The sequence below is a fragment of the Saccoglossus kowalevskii genome, chromosome 16 (genome assembly GCF_978046115.1).
Source record: "Saccoglossus kowalevskii chromosome 16, keSacKowa6.1, whole genome shotgun sequence".
Taxonomy (NCBI): Eukaryota; Metazoa; Hemichordata; class Enteropneusta; family Harrimaniidae; genus Saccoglossus; species Saccoglossus kowalevskii.
Genome location: NC_140656.1, coordinates 18265204 through 18278577, shown reverse-complemented (window position 1 = coordinate 18278577; position 13374 = coordinate 18265204). Strand labels below are relative to the sequence as shown.

At 38.4% G+C, this 13374-nt stretch overlaps 2 protein-coding genes across 2 annotated transcripts; both read left to right on the top strand.

Moving 5' to 3' along the window:
• The first annotated feature begins 605 nt into the window (after positions 1 to 605).
• On the top strand, positions 606 to 4940 carry LOC102809046 (carbonic anhydrase 1-like). Its single transcript, XM_085490913.1, has 6 exons — positions 606 to 681; positions 2430 to 2575; positions 2786 to 2881; positions 3187 to 3253; positions 3540 to 3700; positions 4672 to 4940. The coding sequence occupies exons 1-6, from the start codon at positions 606 to 608 to the stop codon at positions 4882 to 4884; spliced, it is 759 nt and encodes a 252-aa protein (XP_085347039.1). The 3' UTR covers positions 4885 to 4940.
• A 2224-nt stretch (positions 4941 to 7164) lies between these two features.
• Positions 7165 to 13333, top strand: LOC102808914 (carbonic anhydrase 12-like). The gene is made up of 7 exons (XM_085490912.1): positions 7165 to 7264; positions 9116 to 9139; positions 9377 to 9553; positions 10474 to 10616; positions 11846 to 11879; positions 12924 to 13084; positions 13286 to 13333. Exons 1-7 carry the CDS (start codon positions 7165 to 7167, stop codon positions 13331 to 13333), a joined length of 687 nt encoding a protein of 228 aa, XP_085347038.1.
• The last annotated feature ends 41 nt before the right edge of the window (positions 13334 to 13374 follow it).

The window sequence follows — 13374 nt, the reverse complement described above, 5'->3', positions numbered from 1 at the left end:
CATGGTCCATTAGGAAATGCAATATATTGTTAGAACCCTCCATCTAGATTTGCATACAGTCACTTGTTTATTTGTTGGTGTTTTTTTTCAATAAAATTGAAGCGGGAGGATCGTCACCTGCGCACGCGCGGGAATTGAGTCCCAAGCGCCGATAACAACACACACTAAAAGCGCAAAGGCTCATGGGTAGACGCTTGTTTGTAAACAATGACACGCTATGGCGACCTGACGCATGCGTAGGTGACGACTTCCCCGCTTTAACGGCTGACAGGCAAATCTCCTGAGCTGCAACTCTGGGGTTGACGTATTTAAAATATACGTTTATTCTTTGATGACGACGTTGAAATATGTTTAAAGAAGGTCGTGGTGTCACACAAAATGATTTCCGATTACTAGTATAGTGTTATTTCTCTTAGCTCTTGAATCTTGTTTTGTTTGTTGATACGTAATGACCGGATACATAACCCCGTGACCTTATCTTGGCGTGTGTAGGCTATGGAAGTTATTTTCATTAGTAATGTAGTGTATCCATGCTGAATTTTCACCGCACCATTGCTGAAAATACCGTACATACTCCATGAGCGTCAGGGCGAGGTCACGGGGTTATGTCATATGATAATAACAAAACACGAATTCGGTATTTGCCTTTTATTCCAGAATGGTCTTACAGTGGCGAAACAGGTAAGATAAAATAGATAATGGCGTTGGAATTGTTAATTTCAGAAAAAAATAAAATTTGTATTTAAAATGCATTTCTAATATCTAAATCTGTTAGTATGCTGTCCACGTCACAGGTTACAACATTTTAGAAAGAGGTAATACATATTATGCTGTAAATGTGTTCATTACTGTACTTCTACTCTACTGTATGTACATGCCAGTATAATAATATATGCATATTTATTGAAATTGACACTATATTCCAAACGTCATCATTCAGCGCGCCTTCATATTTCGTGCAATACAATTTACCAGCGTTGTATACGTTGTGATGGACTCACGTGAACATGACGCGTGGCGACGACAACCACCATTTTTATCCAGGTTTTATATACAACGATTTATCTCGTCATTTTAAAACAACAACAAAAGTCATGGAGATATCGTGACAAAATGAAGTCATTGACTTGTATTGTTCCAAGAGAACTATTTGATTTCTCGCATATCTCGTATTGATATATGGCAATGACAAATACGGAGCAGTATATGTCCAAAACAGTTTGCTTGTTTGTAAGATGATTCCTCCTGTTTTTCGGTTCGTTCGTTTGCTCATTCATTTATTCTGCACTGTAGCAGGCTTAAATAAAATTGTATGTATTTATGATGTATCAATAATATCTATGTTCTTTCATTTCGACTGTCGTCATTATAGCAATCATTATTTTAAATATAATATAATATGTACAGTTTATTACAATAAGTGATTCATATGAGCCTTGACATGTCAATAATGCATAAACGATATTCCCATATGAAATTATGAATTGTAAATCTATCTTGGAAGTCAAGAATAAGCATATATATTATATATATAAGGCAGAATTTGACACATCGACTCTGTGTTCGGTGGCCAATGAGTGGTAATTCTAACTTGTCTCGCAGGACCTGCCAATTGGCTCGATATGTACCCCACCTGTGGAGGCGAAAATCAGTCACCTATAAGTATATTTACGACGGAAGCAGAGCAAATGGCAATGTTGAATTTTACATGGACCGGGTTTGGGGATGACCCACCCAACGGTGTTTACTATCACCGATTTGGTGTTTTTTGACAATATTTTCAAATCTTGGAACTACAGGTGAGTGAAGAATATATTGCGCATGCGTATGAACTCATTTGTTTCTTTGTTTGTTTTTTTCACTACTCCAATGTCCACAAAGTATTACAAATAAAGGTCTATGATTTCAGTATTGGCGCCTTGTTTGGCGTGGCGGGGGTGTACATGTGATATAATCAATAAACAATAAATTATCTTTCGTGAAATTAGATTATATAACTATTTCTAAAATAAAAACAGAATCAATAAAAATCAGTAAAATAAGTCACTATAAACTCACATTTAGTTAAAACAGGTTTGACCATATATATCATATATATCATACCGATGCGAAGTCCCGACTTAGTATATGTATAGACTCCATTTAAAGCGGTGCGGTCGTCACCTGCGCACGCGCGGGAATTGAGTCCCAAGCGACGGTAACAACACACGCTAAAAATGCAAAGGCTCATGGGTAAACGCTTGTTTGTAAACAATGACACGCTATGGCCATCTGGCGCATGCGCAAGTGATGACTCCCCCGCTTTAAATATAACAGAACGACCTCGTGTCATGTGTGTAATTGCTAATTGCATAATCATGAATGGTGAATTCCGAACTATCATACAGCACCCCCACAACGTTGGTATTTTTTATTTATTCTACCCATAGTGCAAGTGAACTTTACGGGTGATTATTTGATATCTGGCGGTGGTCTGACAAACACGTACAAAGCAACAATGCTTCATTTTCACTGGGATGGGAATGGTGTACACGGCTCAGAACACACTTTAGACGAAGTTAGGTATCCAATCGAGGTGTGTACATATGTAACGGCGCCCGGTTTGAGTTGTACTATTAGTCCTAATAACGATAATCTGATGCGTACAACGCGTGCAAAATAGTAATACATTGTTTGTTTCTACGAAATTCGAACGGTAGCCGCGCGGCGACTATGGAGCCCGACAGAGGGCGCAACTGCAGCGAACTGGGTGACAATGACATCTTTGTTTGGTTATTTATTTCAGATGCATTTGATTGGATACGATTTCGAAAAATATGACGATTTCGATTCTGCACTCTCTCATCCCGAAGGTATAATTGTCGTGGCAACGTTTTTAGAGGTAAGTACAAGTCTTAGATCAAAATAAATGTATCCATCAAAATACTTCATTAAAAACTTTCCGTGACCTTTGAACTTATCGTTTTTTTTCCGAGAGGAAACAGCATAATGCTCAGTGTGCGTGAACACAAACAAACAACTGACAAACAATCCACAACTAACCAAACGACTGACAAAATACTCCAAAAATTACTAGCAAGAAGTACAGTTAACAATAAACGTAAGATACATGAACCTCAAAAGAGACTGCCAACCGTTGTTAAGTGTCATTTAATCTGTTGACCTTAACTTGATCTGTATTTCCAGATTACCAGCGAAGATAATCCCAATTACAGCGAAATGTTCACAGGGTTTAACAGCGTTACATACAAAGGTAAATAACTTATTATGGGCCCAGTCTCAGTGTTAGCGCCACCCGAGTTCATCCAAATCAAAGAACATATGTACGTGGCCCATTAAACGCCACAGGTGTAATACAACGCGTGTCCAAAATTTATAATATACAATATCACGTCACGTGGGACCTATATCGAACACGACAATACGACTGTGATGCTTCATTCGTTTTTATTTCATTTATGAATATGCTCTGTTGCGATGGAATCAGTAATTCAGCAACGTATGTATCAATCTAATGTTCGTTTTTTTCACTCTGGTAGGGCAATCTTATCAGTACCCATCACCATTCCCAATATTACCGATGTTGCCCTATAACACGTGGGATTTCTATCGTTACCATGGTTCACTTACGACACCTGCATGTGACGAGGGCGTTCTATGGACTGTATTTGTCCAGTATCAGCAAATTTCGCACGATCAGGTACCAGTTAAAGGGCGGTGGTCGTGCTACGCATATGCGACATTTATATTTATAAACATTGATTTTCCCACAATCCAATCCGCTATTATAATGAAAATCACAAGTATTAGGTTTGACCTGGGCGCGACTTGCACTAATTACCACTGGTGACTCCTTCGATACCTTCGAATCACCTTAAAAATACCTAATTAAAGCTTGATAATTACTCGTTGCTCTGCACAACAGCCAAAGTCGCCATCTTTGTTTATACGAGACCCATATGGCTCGCGCATGGCGTGGCACAACGAATACCGCCCTTTAGTATATTTCGCAGAATGTGTTTAATAGTGATTGCAGTGATTCTTTTCGTGTGCCGGCGTAGAATCCATATTATAATATAATTATAAGCATACTGCGAACATAACGTGATTTGAACTGAGACGACCACGACAAAGCGCCTTGCTACTGTAAGTAGTACTTCGCTCAGCTACCCCACATCTAAAAATAGCGAGCTTTCAGTGATGAAATAGAAATGCACGAGCCGAATTTGTCTCTATCCACTCGTGTAGCGTCTGGACCAGGGTGGACGCGATTAACTGGTAAACACTACGAGCAATTTAAATGCACTACAACTTGATTGTGCGTCACAAACTGGGGGAAAAATAAAATTAAACTTTGGGATACTTGAACTTGTTTCCAAAGAAACACTGACTGTGATTTCCACCATGGGGTCTACAGTGACACCCAAGTTGATTTGAATACATAATTCAAAGACTAATTTGGTATGTTTTCTTTGGATTTTCAATTAGGTGTAGTTGTTAGCCATTAATTCTTAATTCTCAGTCAATTGACTTTTTCGCTGCACAAATTAATATCAAATACTGCCCTACAAAAAATAGCATATAAAGCAGCAATGGGGTGACACTGTGATTAATACATGGTTATCCCGACTATTGTTACTACTAATACTAGTAATATATATTCGCTTTCAGTTCAGTAATTTCAACACATTGATGTCAAACTTCGAAGGAGAAGAGAATGTGCCCCTCAGCAATAACTATAGACCGGTGCAACCGCTGAATGGTCGATCTGTTTACAGGCGAATCGATGGGGAGTTGGCAATCAGCAAATCTACAGAATTCAGGATAAATACATGGATGACCAGTGTTGCAGTTGTAGTTTATTATTGTACAGCATCGTTATAGGGGTCTTATTCTCTTGATTAAACGTGATTTATCAATAAATTCGTGACGTCATAACACCCACATTGTCCGTCATGGTTTAAAGGGCGGTGGTTGTCGCGCCGCGTCCTGTTCGATATGGGACTCATGGCGACGTATACAACGCGTGTAAAATACATTGTTTGTTTACATGAAATTCAAACACGCGCTGCGCGACTACCACCGTCCTTTAAGTGTCTTCTAATTGTGTAGTCAACACACCAAATAAACCCATAAATGAAGTTGTTAATAGTGATTACCCCGGGGAAAGTCATTATTCTTACTGTAGTTCGTACTATAAAGTATCATCCGCGGTAGGAATATTCAATTTACTTGGGTTTTTAATGTAAACTGTAAATGTATGAAGAATTTATTTGGGTGTATAATGTAAAATACCAAACAGATGTGAACGTTCAAAAAGGGATTGTTTTCGCTAAAATTCTGCTCGCAATTTTAAAGGTTGGTAATACTGATACCAACTGGTATGACGTCACATTTAGGTAAGATATTTTATAGAAAAGAAGAAGTTTGTACCAGGATATGTGATTGATGATTGGTCTCGGGACCAGCCACTCGTTTAAGCATCACATAGTTGCCACAACCAGTAAGTGGCTTAGGTTTACATGTAATTCCTTTATGGAGATTGCATTCCAGTTCATTTTCTTGTTTCTCATATCATCTATAAAAAAACATATTACAAATGCATGTGTGCTAATATAAATAATATATGCGTACAGAGCTCTGTGTTCTGATATAATCAACTTTGTGCTGCCAAATGTAGGTCGAGGTGAGGTGACTCTTACACGTGTATGTGCCAGTGTATTCCCCCAAAGAATAAACATTGCTTCATTACAGGATTACAGCTTTATTCAGCCAAACAGTAAGCTAAGGTAACGCCTCGCTGCCGCCTTCTCTCCTTCTTCTCTTACATAATCCTACTATAATAATAATTCTAAAAGCAGCACATTAATTGACGGCTATGGGGGGGGGGGCAATATCCTTCCCATCATAGACCGTGCTCATAAACTTCTTAAAAACTTGATTAAACCTTCAAAATAAAATACTTCAGAAACTGTGTTTTGCAAATATTACGTCTACTAAGAAATGGTTACCATCGTGAAACCCGGAGTACCTCACAAAGTTGTTAAATATCAGTTCAAAACGTAGAACATGGGCGTTCACATAAAATATTCAACATCACAAAATAACGCTCACAAATTCGACAATAAGAAGTATGCATTATGTTACACATACTATACAATAGTCCTAAGATTTTGAAAATGTTCATCGTAGTTCATTCTTGCATGTAGTTTTCATAATTATTACGCTCATTCGTAATACTGTTTTACCTCTGTGATACACGGTGTTTTTTCCCCACATAATATGCTAATAGTTTATTGTTCTTCTCTTGGTTATGCCTGACGTAGATTTTTTCATTCGCTTTTGTATAGTCCTTCCGAAAACGTCAGTAATTCTTGTGCTTCTCATGGATATACTTCATTCAGTTTCTTGATGTCGCTCACTTCATATTGATCCTTCGGTTCCTTCTTCATCTTGTCAACGTCTTGTCATCGGTGTTATTTGGGTAAAGCTGTTAGTCTCCAAACGCGTCCCCCTCTTTCATTATTGTTATTTGCTTCGAAGTAATTTGGCTTCTCCGAGTCCATGTCAGTGTTGTACCCAAAGAAATACACATTAGTTCATTATAGATAGTTCACTTTCATTCATCCAAACATAAGCTGAGGTAACCCCTCGCTGTCTCCTCTCATTCTCTTCTTCTCTCCTACTCTTACAGACTCTGCAATAAAATTCTGAGGCGTGAAAGAGTTAACATGCGAATCATTGCAGCCGTTGGCATGATCACGTGCTTACCATCGACGTGTATCACAGTTAAAGCATTGCAACTTGAAAATTGCCACTACTGAATACAATATACAATTAGTAAACAATATATTTATAAAAATGTAATATATGTTTTATTATGTCTACTTTAAACATGCAAGTTGTTGATTCTAAACAATACTTCAACGTCGTGTGAACCAAATGTGTGTACACAATGTCGTTACGATAGCAATAATATCGCATGAGCTTAGAGATAATGTACTTGCAAATTAAATTGAAATTGCATCCAAGACATATTGGGCAATATGCACGGTGAACGTGACGTAATCCTGAACGAGGCTGGAATTGCACAAAAGTGCCCTCAACTTACGATATATAAGGGTCGGGTGGTACTCATAACGTCAGAATTCAAAGTCACCCACGATGTCTGTCCGTAGCGTTGTGCCGGGTTCTATGGTGTCCATGAAAACTTGGTTCATAGTGGCTGTATTATGCGAACTCACTCCGGCGTCGTGCGCCACAGGTAAGTCCGAACCTTCAAACCGTTATTCGCAAACGGGGCTAAACATCTAGTAGTTAAAATCACGTTTTTGTTTGTGTATATATTACACTATTGTATTCAAACATGATATGCCAAAGACTGACCCGTTTCCAGGCGTCACAATTTGCCGAAACACTATACAATAATTTTAATAGAGAATCTGGCGATTCTTGGAGTTAAGTTATACTGACATCGTCAAACTTCATCACTTAGTTACTGCCGCCATTTTGGGGGGACTAAAAAGAGTAGCTCCGTTAAATGTACCGTGTTTGAAACAAGTTGCAAAAAACATTTGAAAAGAATGTCCAACACTCTTGGTCACAAGTATGTAGCAGACACGCCACGGACATTAAGCGTGTTGACAAAATACTCGTAGCCCGTATATTTGTTCCAATGTAGCACTGCGAGTGTTTTGTTTTCCTCCCTTCGCAACACCAAACCCAAATAGGTAGGCATGCAGAGACTGGAGTAGTTTAAACATTTTCATAACAAATATTTGCTCACTCGATCAAGATGACGTGTCGCGCAATTAATTTATTCAAGTCCCTTTGTAAAGTTAAACAGCTATATCGGTACAATCGGTTCCGCCAAATAAAGGGGCGGGCCATCAGGACAGTATGTCTACTTACGGGGTTATATATCATTCCAACGAGTACAGTTTGCGTACATTATTCTCTGCCTCAAAAGAGTGAACCGTGACGATTTGTGATAACCTATTCGTTTTGCAAATAATGTCAGAGAAAAGCTTGAAATAGAAATACTATCTCGAGAATGTTTATTTGTGCTTCGATTGTGATCGTGTAACGGACGATACTTATACAACACACGACGAACAGTTCTATAAATTACCCAGAATTCTCTATAGTTTGCAGCATTGGACATTGATGAATTTTGGCTCAGTATTTTGTAACTTATTAGGTTTGCTATTTTTTTAAAGCATGTTTTTTTTAGTTACAACTTGTGAATATAAAATGTACCGCGGTGCTAACAATGCTGTCAATCTTCGAGAAAAAACAAGTACATGTACCAACATAAGTACGCGCCCTCATCATCCGACAGCTAATATGCAAGTTTCCTTCCTTCATATACGACAGTCAGGAGCTTGGGATTTAGCTTTTAATTTTCTGGAAATTATATATTATAATTTTAAACAAAATACACTACTACTCTAGCAAAATATCAAACTATCGAGATAAAAAATGCACGTTTTCAAAATGCATGAAGCACATCCACAGATGGTTGTGTTTTGGTGTAATTTTACCAACCAATATGTTAGAGAAAACACACAGGACTGTGGGTAATCAAAAGGCAATGCCAGTCTTGTTGGCTTTTTACCATCGTTAGTTGGAATATGCTACATTTCACCGAATATGTTTGTGGTCAGCAAAAGCTTCTCGTAGTTTCCATGGTTACAGTGGTTCATCGCCTAAAATGGTGTCAGTTTTTCATTTCTATTATAATCTCTGTTGAGTTTTGTACGTAGTCTGTAAGCAGTGTTTATCCTCATCATGTAAGTAAATGCCATTTGTCAACACCTCAGATAGAACACGTGTTGCTTATACTGTATAGTTCAAACATTCTCACGGGGAAGTTGTCCTAATATCTACAGTTTCACACGGTTTGTTACGGTGATTAATAACATTTCTAGTGTCTTGAAAGGAGTGCCCAGAAATCCATTTCCATTAAAGCTGAGGAGTCACCTGCACATGCGTCAGATTCCCATAGCGTGTCATTGTTTACAAACAAGCGTCTACCCATGGGCCTTTGCGTTTTTTGCGTGTGTTGTTATCGTCGTCCAACAAGTCTTAAAAGTTTCAATATTCCACTTTTCAGATTGGGGATACGATGACGATAACGGTGAGTGATCGTATTTGTTTTTAAAGAATACAATGGTCGCCGAGGAAGTATTTCATATTGATTGATTTCGACCTAATTTTCGCTTACTGATCAGTTATTTAATTATAGATTGCTCACTATTAAATCTTTCGTTTGCTATTCGGGCAGCAATTATTACTCGGGATTTCTAGATTTGTTTAAAAGTCTTGCTCGCACTCTGGAAGTCTCCCTGTTGAATATTACGCCATCATTTCTCAGGTCCAAGTGTATGGGCGACAACATTGAACTATACCACGTGTGGTTCCGAGTCTCAGTCGCCCGTGGACATCGTGATTGCCGACTGCGAATATGACGACCTGGGAACGTTCACCCTTGACGGTTTTGAAAACGAATACGACGGCCAAGAGATATCGATGGAAAACAATGGACATACAGGTACGTGTTGAAGTGACGTGTGAGGTCGCTGTGAAATTATCTTCATTCAATTGCAAGCGACCTGTGTCGTCATAAGCATTGTCTTTACATTGTGTTTTTATTGGTTTTCTTCTCTATCGCGTGTTCACCTCCGTTATCTATAGCGCATGAAGCTAGTGCTGCGCCATTTTATTTTTTTATAAATATATGTTCACATTTTATTAACTACTAGTTCTCAATGGCTATATACAATGCATCGCATGCTCATGTACCAACATACCTTGTACGAAAATGGCCGCTGAGATCTCGTTTAGGGCGAGAGAGTCACGAGACTTGTTTGCCCTTTAAAAAAGGCATGGCATTCTCTCCCGTCACCCTTGTACTCACATAGTAAAAATATACTATGTTGTTCTAAAATGGGTAACTCTGTTTTTCACAAAATATTATTTCACGAAATAATGCTTTTACATAGATTCCTACTTGCATCAATACAAAATCCGTTCATCGTGCGAGTACTAGGCCAAGAAAAAACATCTCTGTTTCTTGTTTCATTGAAATTTTGAAATGAGGCGGCGATGAGATTTTTTTTTTTTTAATACTGAGCTAAAATGGGGGAAATTTGAGACAAGTGCCAGTACAAGCGCATTTTGGAATGCTTTAGAAGGAAAAAAATCTTCGAGGCGCATAGTTCAAAATGATGCGCGCGGAAACGAGAAACAGAGATATTTTTTTTTTCTCAGCCTTAGCGGTAAACTCTCGCCCACACTGTCGTTTCCAATGAGTGAACGCTTGACGCTTAAATAACTTCTGCCCCAAACGTTTTCACTTTGATGCTACACAGCATAATGATAATATTGGAGTAAAAACTGTTATAGTTTGTACGAGTAAGTAAATTTAAGCATTTAGTCTAGATTACAATATTTTGTTCTTGCTTTCTTTAGTTTTGATTCATTTGGATGGAGATTATTTTGTGTCCGGTGCTGGCTTGTCCGAATACAAGGCTCATTATTTCCACTTTCACTGGGGAAGTGACAACTCGCAAGGATCCGAACATGAAATTGACGGAGACAAAAAGGCGGCTGAGGTATGGTAGCGATACTGATGAAACTGTACATCATTAAAACAAAATGTGTAATACGGAGATAAAGAAGTGAAAACCAACACTACAAGACCAAGTTTTGGGTGACGTAATTGCAATATGACACATCGAAATGGTATTTAGTTTGCTCTAAATTCAGTGAATGTTATGAATTTCAGTGTTTTTTCCTTTATAGTGAACACATCTTCCTGAGTTGTTTTTAATTGTCCTCATTTCTATTCGAATTGAACCCAAATATCGGAAGCTCAGAACCAGGAAAACTATAACACAAATACTCTATCACAGGCATATCTAGCATTTCATGTAGAAAGGTCGCATCTAAAGAATTACCGTGCCAGGTGTTTACAACGATTCCCCTGTGAAGAAAAGTTAGCGAAATGAATAGTTTAGCGCCCTCACTTGTAACGAAGCCTTAGCCGACTCATATTGCCACAGAACAGCTAAAATGCCGCTTATTTCGAATGAATGGGCGACCAGAAACGTCTCACGCAGGGATTTTTGTTCTGGTTATCCCCATTACTTAAAGCGTTTGAGAGGTCACCTGCGCATGCGTCAGGTGGCCATAGCGTGTCATTGTTTACAAACAAGCATCTACCCAAAAGCCTTTGCGTTTTTAGCGTGTGTTGATATCGTCGCTTGGGACTTGATTCCTGCGTATGCGCAGGTGACGACCCTCCCACTTTAGTCTCGTATCCAAACAATGACATTAATAAAACTTTGTTGAAGTAACATGTTAATGATTTATATAGAACAATCCAATTACAAATACGAGTTTTCGTTTAATGGCGACTAAATGATAGACAAGTAATACGAGTGCTGACAAATGCAATATGAATATTTTCGTTAATCAAGTTCCATCCCTGGTTGGTTCTGGGAAAGTTCCTGAATATGATTTTGTAATTGTGATTCAATTAGTGTGTCTATTTGTAATAAGAGACCATTTTCTTCTATCGGCAAGAACGGGACAAACAAGCGTAAAAGTAGCGTCAAAACGTTTGAGGAGTTTTGTAGAATTTCCATGCTTAATAATATGCTATTGTACATATTTGATGGTCATTTTGAGAAATAGGGGTACGGGTAGCTATAAAAAAAATCAAAGTAAAATGGATTTATTTTTTGCGGCAAACGCTCGCTCTGAGCCTTTAATCCAATACACGAGATCTCTCAGTAAAACGAAAAAAATGGTTATAATAATTGTCTTCATTCCGTTTCAGTTTCATCTGGTTTGTTATAACGAAGACTTGTACGGTAGCTACACCAACGCGCTGGGTAAGAAAGGTGGTATTGCCGTGCTGGGATTCCTCATTGAGGTGGGTGGTTACTGCACTGTAAGCGATGTCGCCCATATATACGACTGTGGTTTGGTGTATGGTTGTTCGTTATTTATAATGTAGCAAATCTTTTGTATTAACCTTTTGATTGCCAAAAAAAATTATCGCCACATTTTTTTTAGATTTTTTTTCAAAAATTTGATCAAGACCTGTATCCAATAGGGAATTGTGTACATTTGGTTCAAAATGACTTAACAAATGAAGAAAAATTCGTAAAAAAAATAGGCAGATTGTTGTACCAACATTTTGGCCGGCAGATGATAGGGTTAACGGGCGCCCTCAATTGAAAAAAGATTATCCCGGCTTTGAATGGTGTGTCTCCACACAATTTACACCTGATCGTTACAAATACGAACTGGGTGTCTGATCAGTGTCCAAGTGTCTCCCTCAATTCTTCATTAAGATTAATAAGACCCCACAATCGTATTACTTGCATCATCTTCCATATTCTTCCAAAAAAAAAAACTCACCTTCATTCATCAAAAAACGTATCATAGTGAAAATCTAACAATTTTATTTTTTCAATGTTGTTTTTACGTCACAGCACAGCAATATTGATTTTCAGCACGCTCATGGAAAGTGCCCGAAGTTTGGGTGCTGACGAATTTTTAGCTAAACGCAAAACAAATGTCGAATAGATTCACTCGATCAGCATTATGTGACTTGCAGTAATTATGTGACTTGCAGTAATTGAACGACACTGTGGCTCAACTTCTAAGAAATTATCAGTGTATTTTTTGTTTTATTTCTAGGCTGGAGAGCCTAATTCGGCATTTGACGCTCTTTTAAACGAACATTACAACGTAGCCAACAAAGGTGAGCCGCATAGATACTTGAATTATTCAACGACTCACCCCAAAATAGATAACTGTGCGCTGGTAGATCAGGATAAAATAACGTAAACGATTCAGTGCCATTGATATTTAAAACCTTATACTTTTTCATTTATCTTTTTTTGCAGATGACGAGTACACATTTACAGAGCCATTCCAACTCTTGCCGATGTTCCCGTCGGACTTGACTCGTTTCTACCGCTACGAAGGTAGTACCACTACACCACCTTGCTATGAAAACGTTACATGGACTGTCTTCAAAGAGGTTGTCGAAATTTCAGAGGACCAGGTAGGTGTCGTTCCACGCCACCTCCAGCTTTATTCGGACTCACATCTTCTGATACGTCATTCCCGTGAATTGCGCCCTCTAGTGACTAAGAGCTCCATCAATGAATACTGTTTTTTGAGATTTTTGATGCGGAACGACTAAACAAAAACAGTCGGCGATATGAACGAAATTGCCTTCACCCATGTCATTTTTACACAACAGTGTGTCTTGACACCAGAGGGCGCAACTTATAGGTGTAACCGGTCTTAATACCGGGTCCCAGGTTTTATCCTTAAGTTTCAAAGAATTTG

Excerpts from the sequence above, each read along its gene's own strand:
- LOC102808914 (XM_085490912.1), top strand. The coding sequence starts at position 7,165 with ATGTCTGTCCGTAGCGTTGTGCCGGGTTCTATGGTGTCCATGAAAACT. Across the intron at positions 7,265-9,115 it reads TCCGGCGTCGTGCGCCACAG|ATTGGGGATACGATGACGAT; the intron begins GTAAGTCCGAAC and ends TCCACTTTTCAG. Across the intron at positions 9,554-10,473 it reads GGAAAACAATGGACATACAG|TTTTGATTCATTTGGATGGA; the intron begins GTACGTGTTGAA and ends TGCTTTCTTTAG.
- LOC102809046 (XM_085490913.1), top strand. The coding sequence starts at position 606 with ATGTCATATGATAATAACAAAACACGAATTCGGTATTTGCCTTTTATT. Across the intron at positions 682-2,429 it reads GTCTTACAGTGGCGAAACAG|TGCAAGTGAACTTTACGGGT; the intron begins GTAAGATAAAAT and ends TTCTACCCATAG. Across the intron at positions 2,576-2,785 it reads AAGTTAGGTATCCAATCGAG|ATGCATTTGATTGGATACGA; the intron begins GTGTGTACATAT and ends TATTTATTTCAG.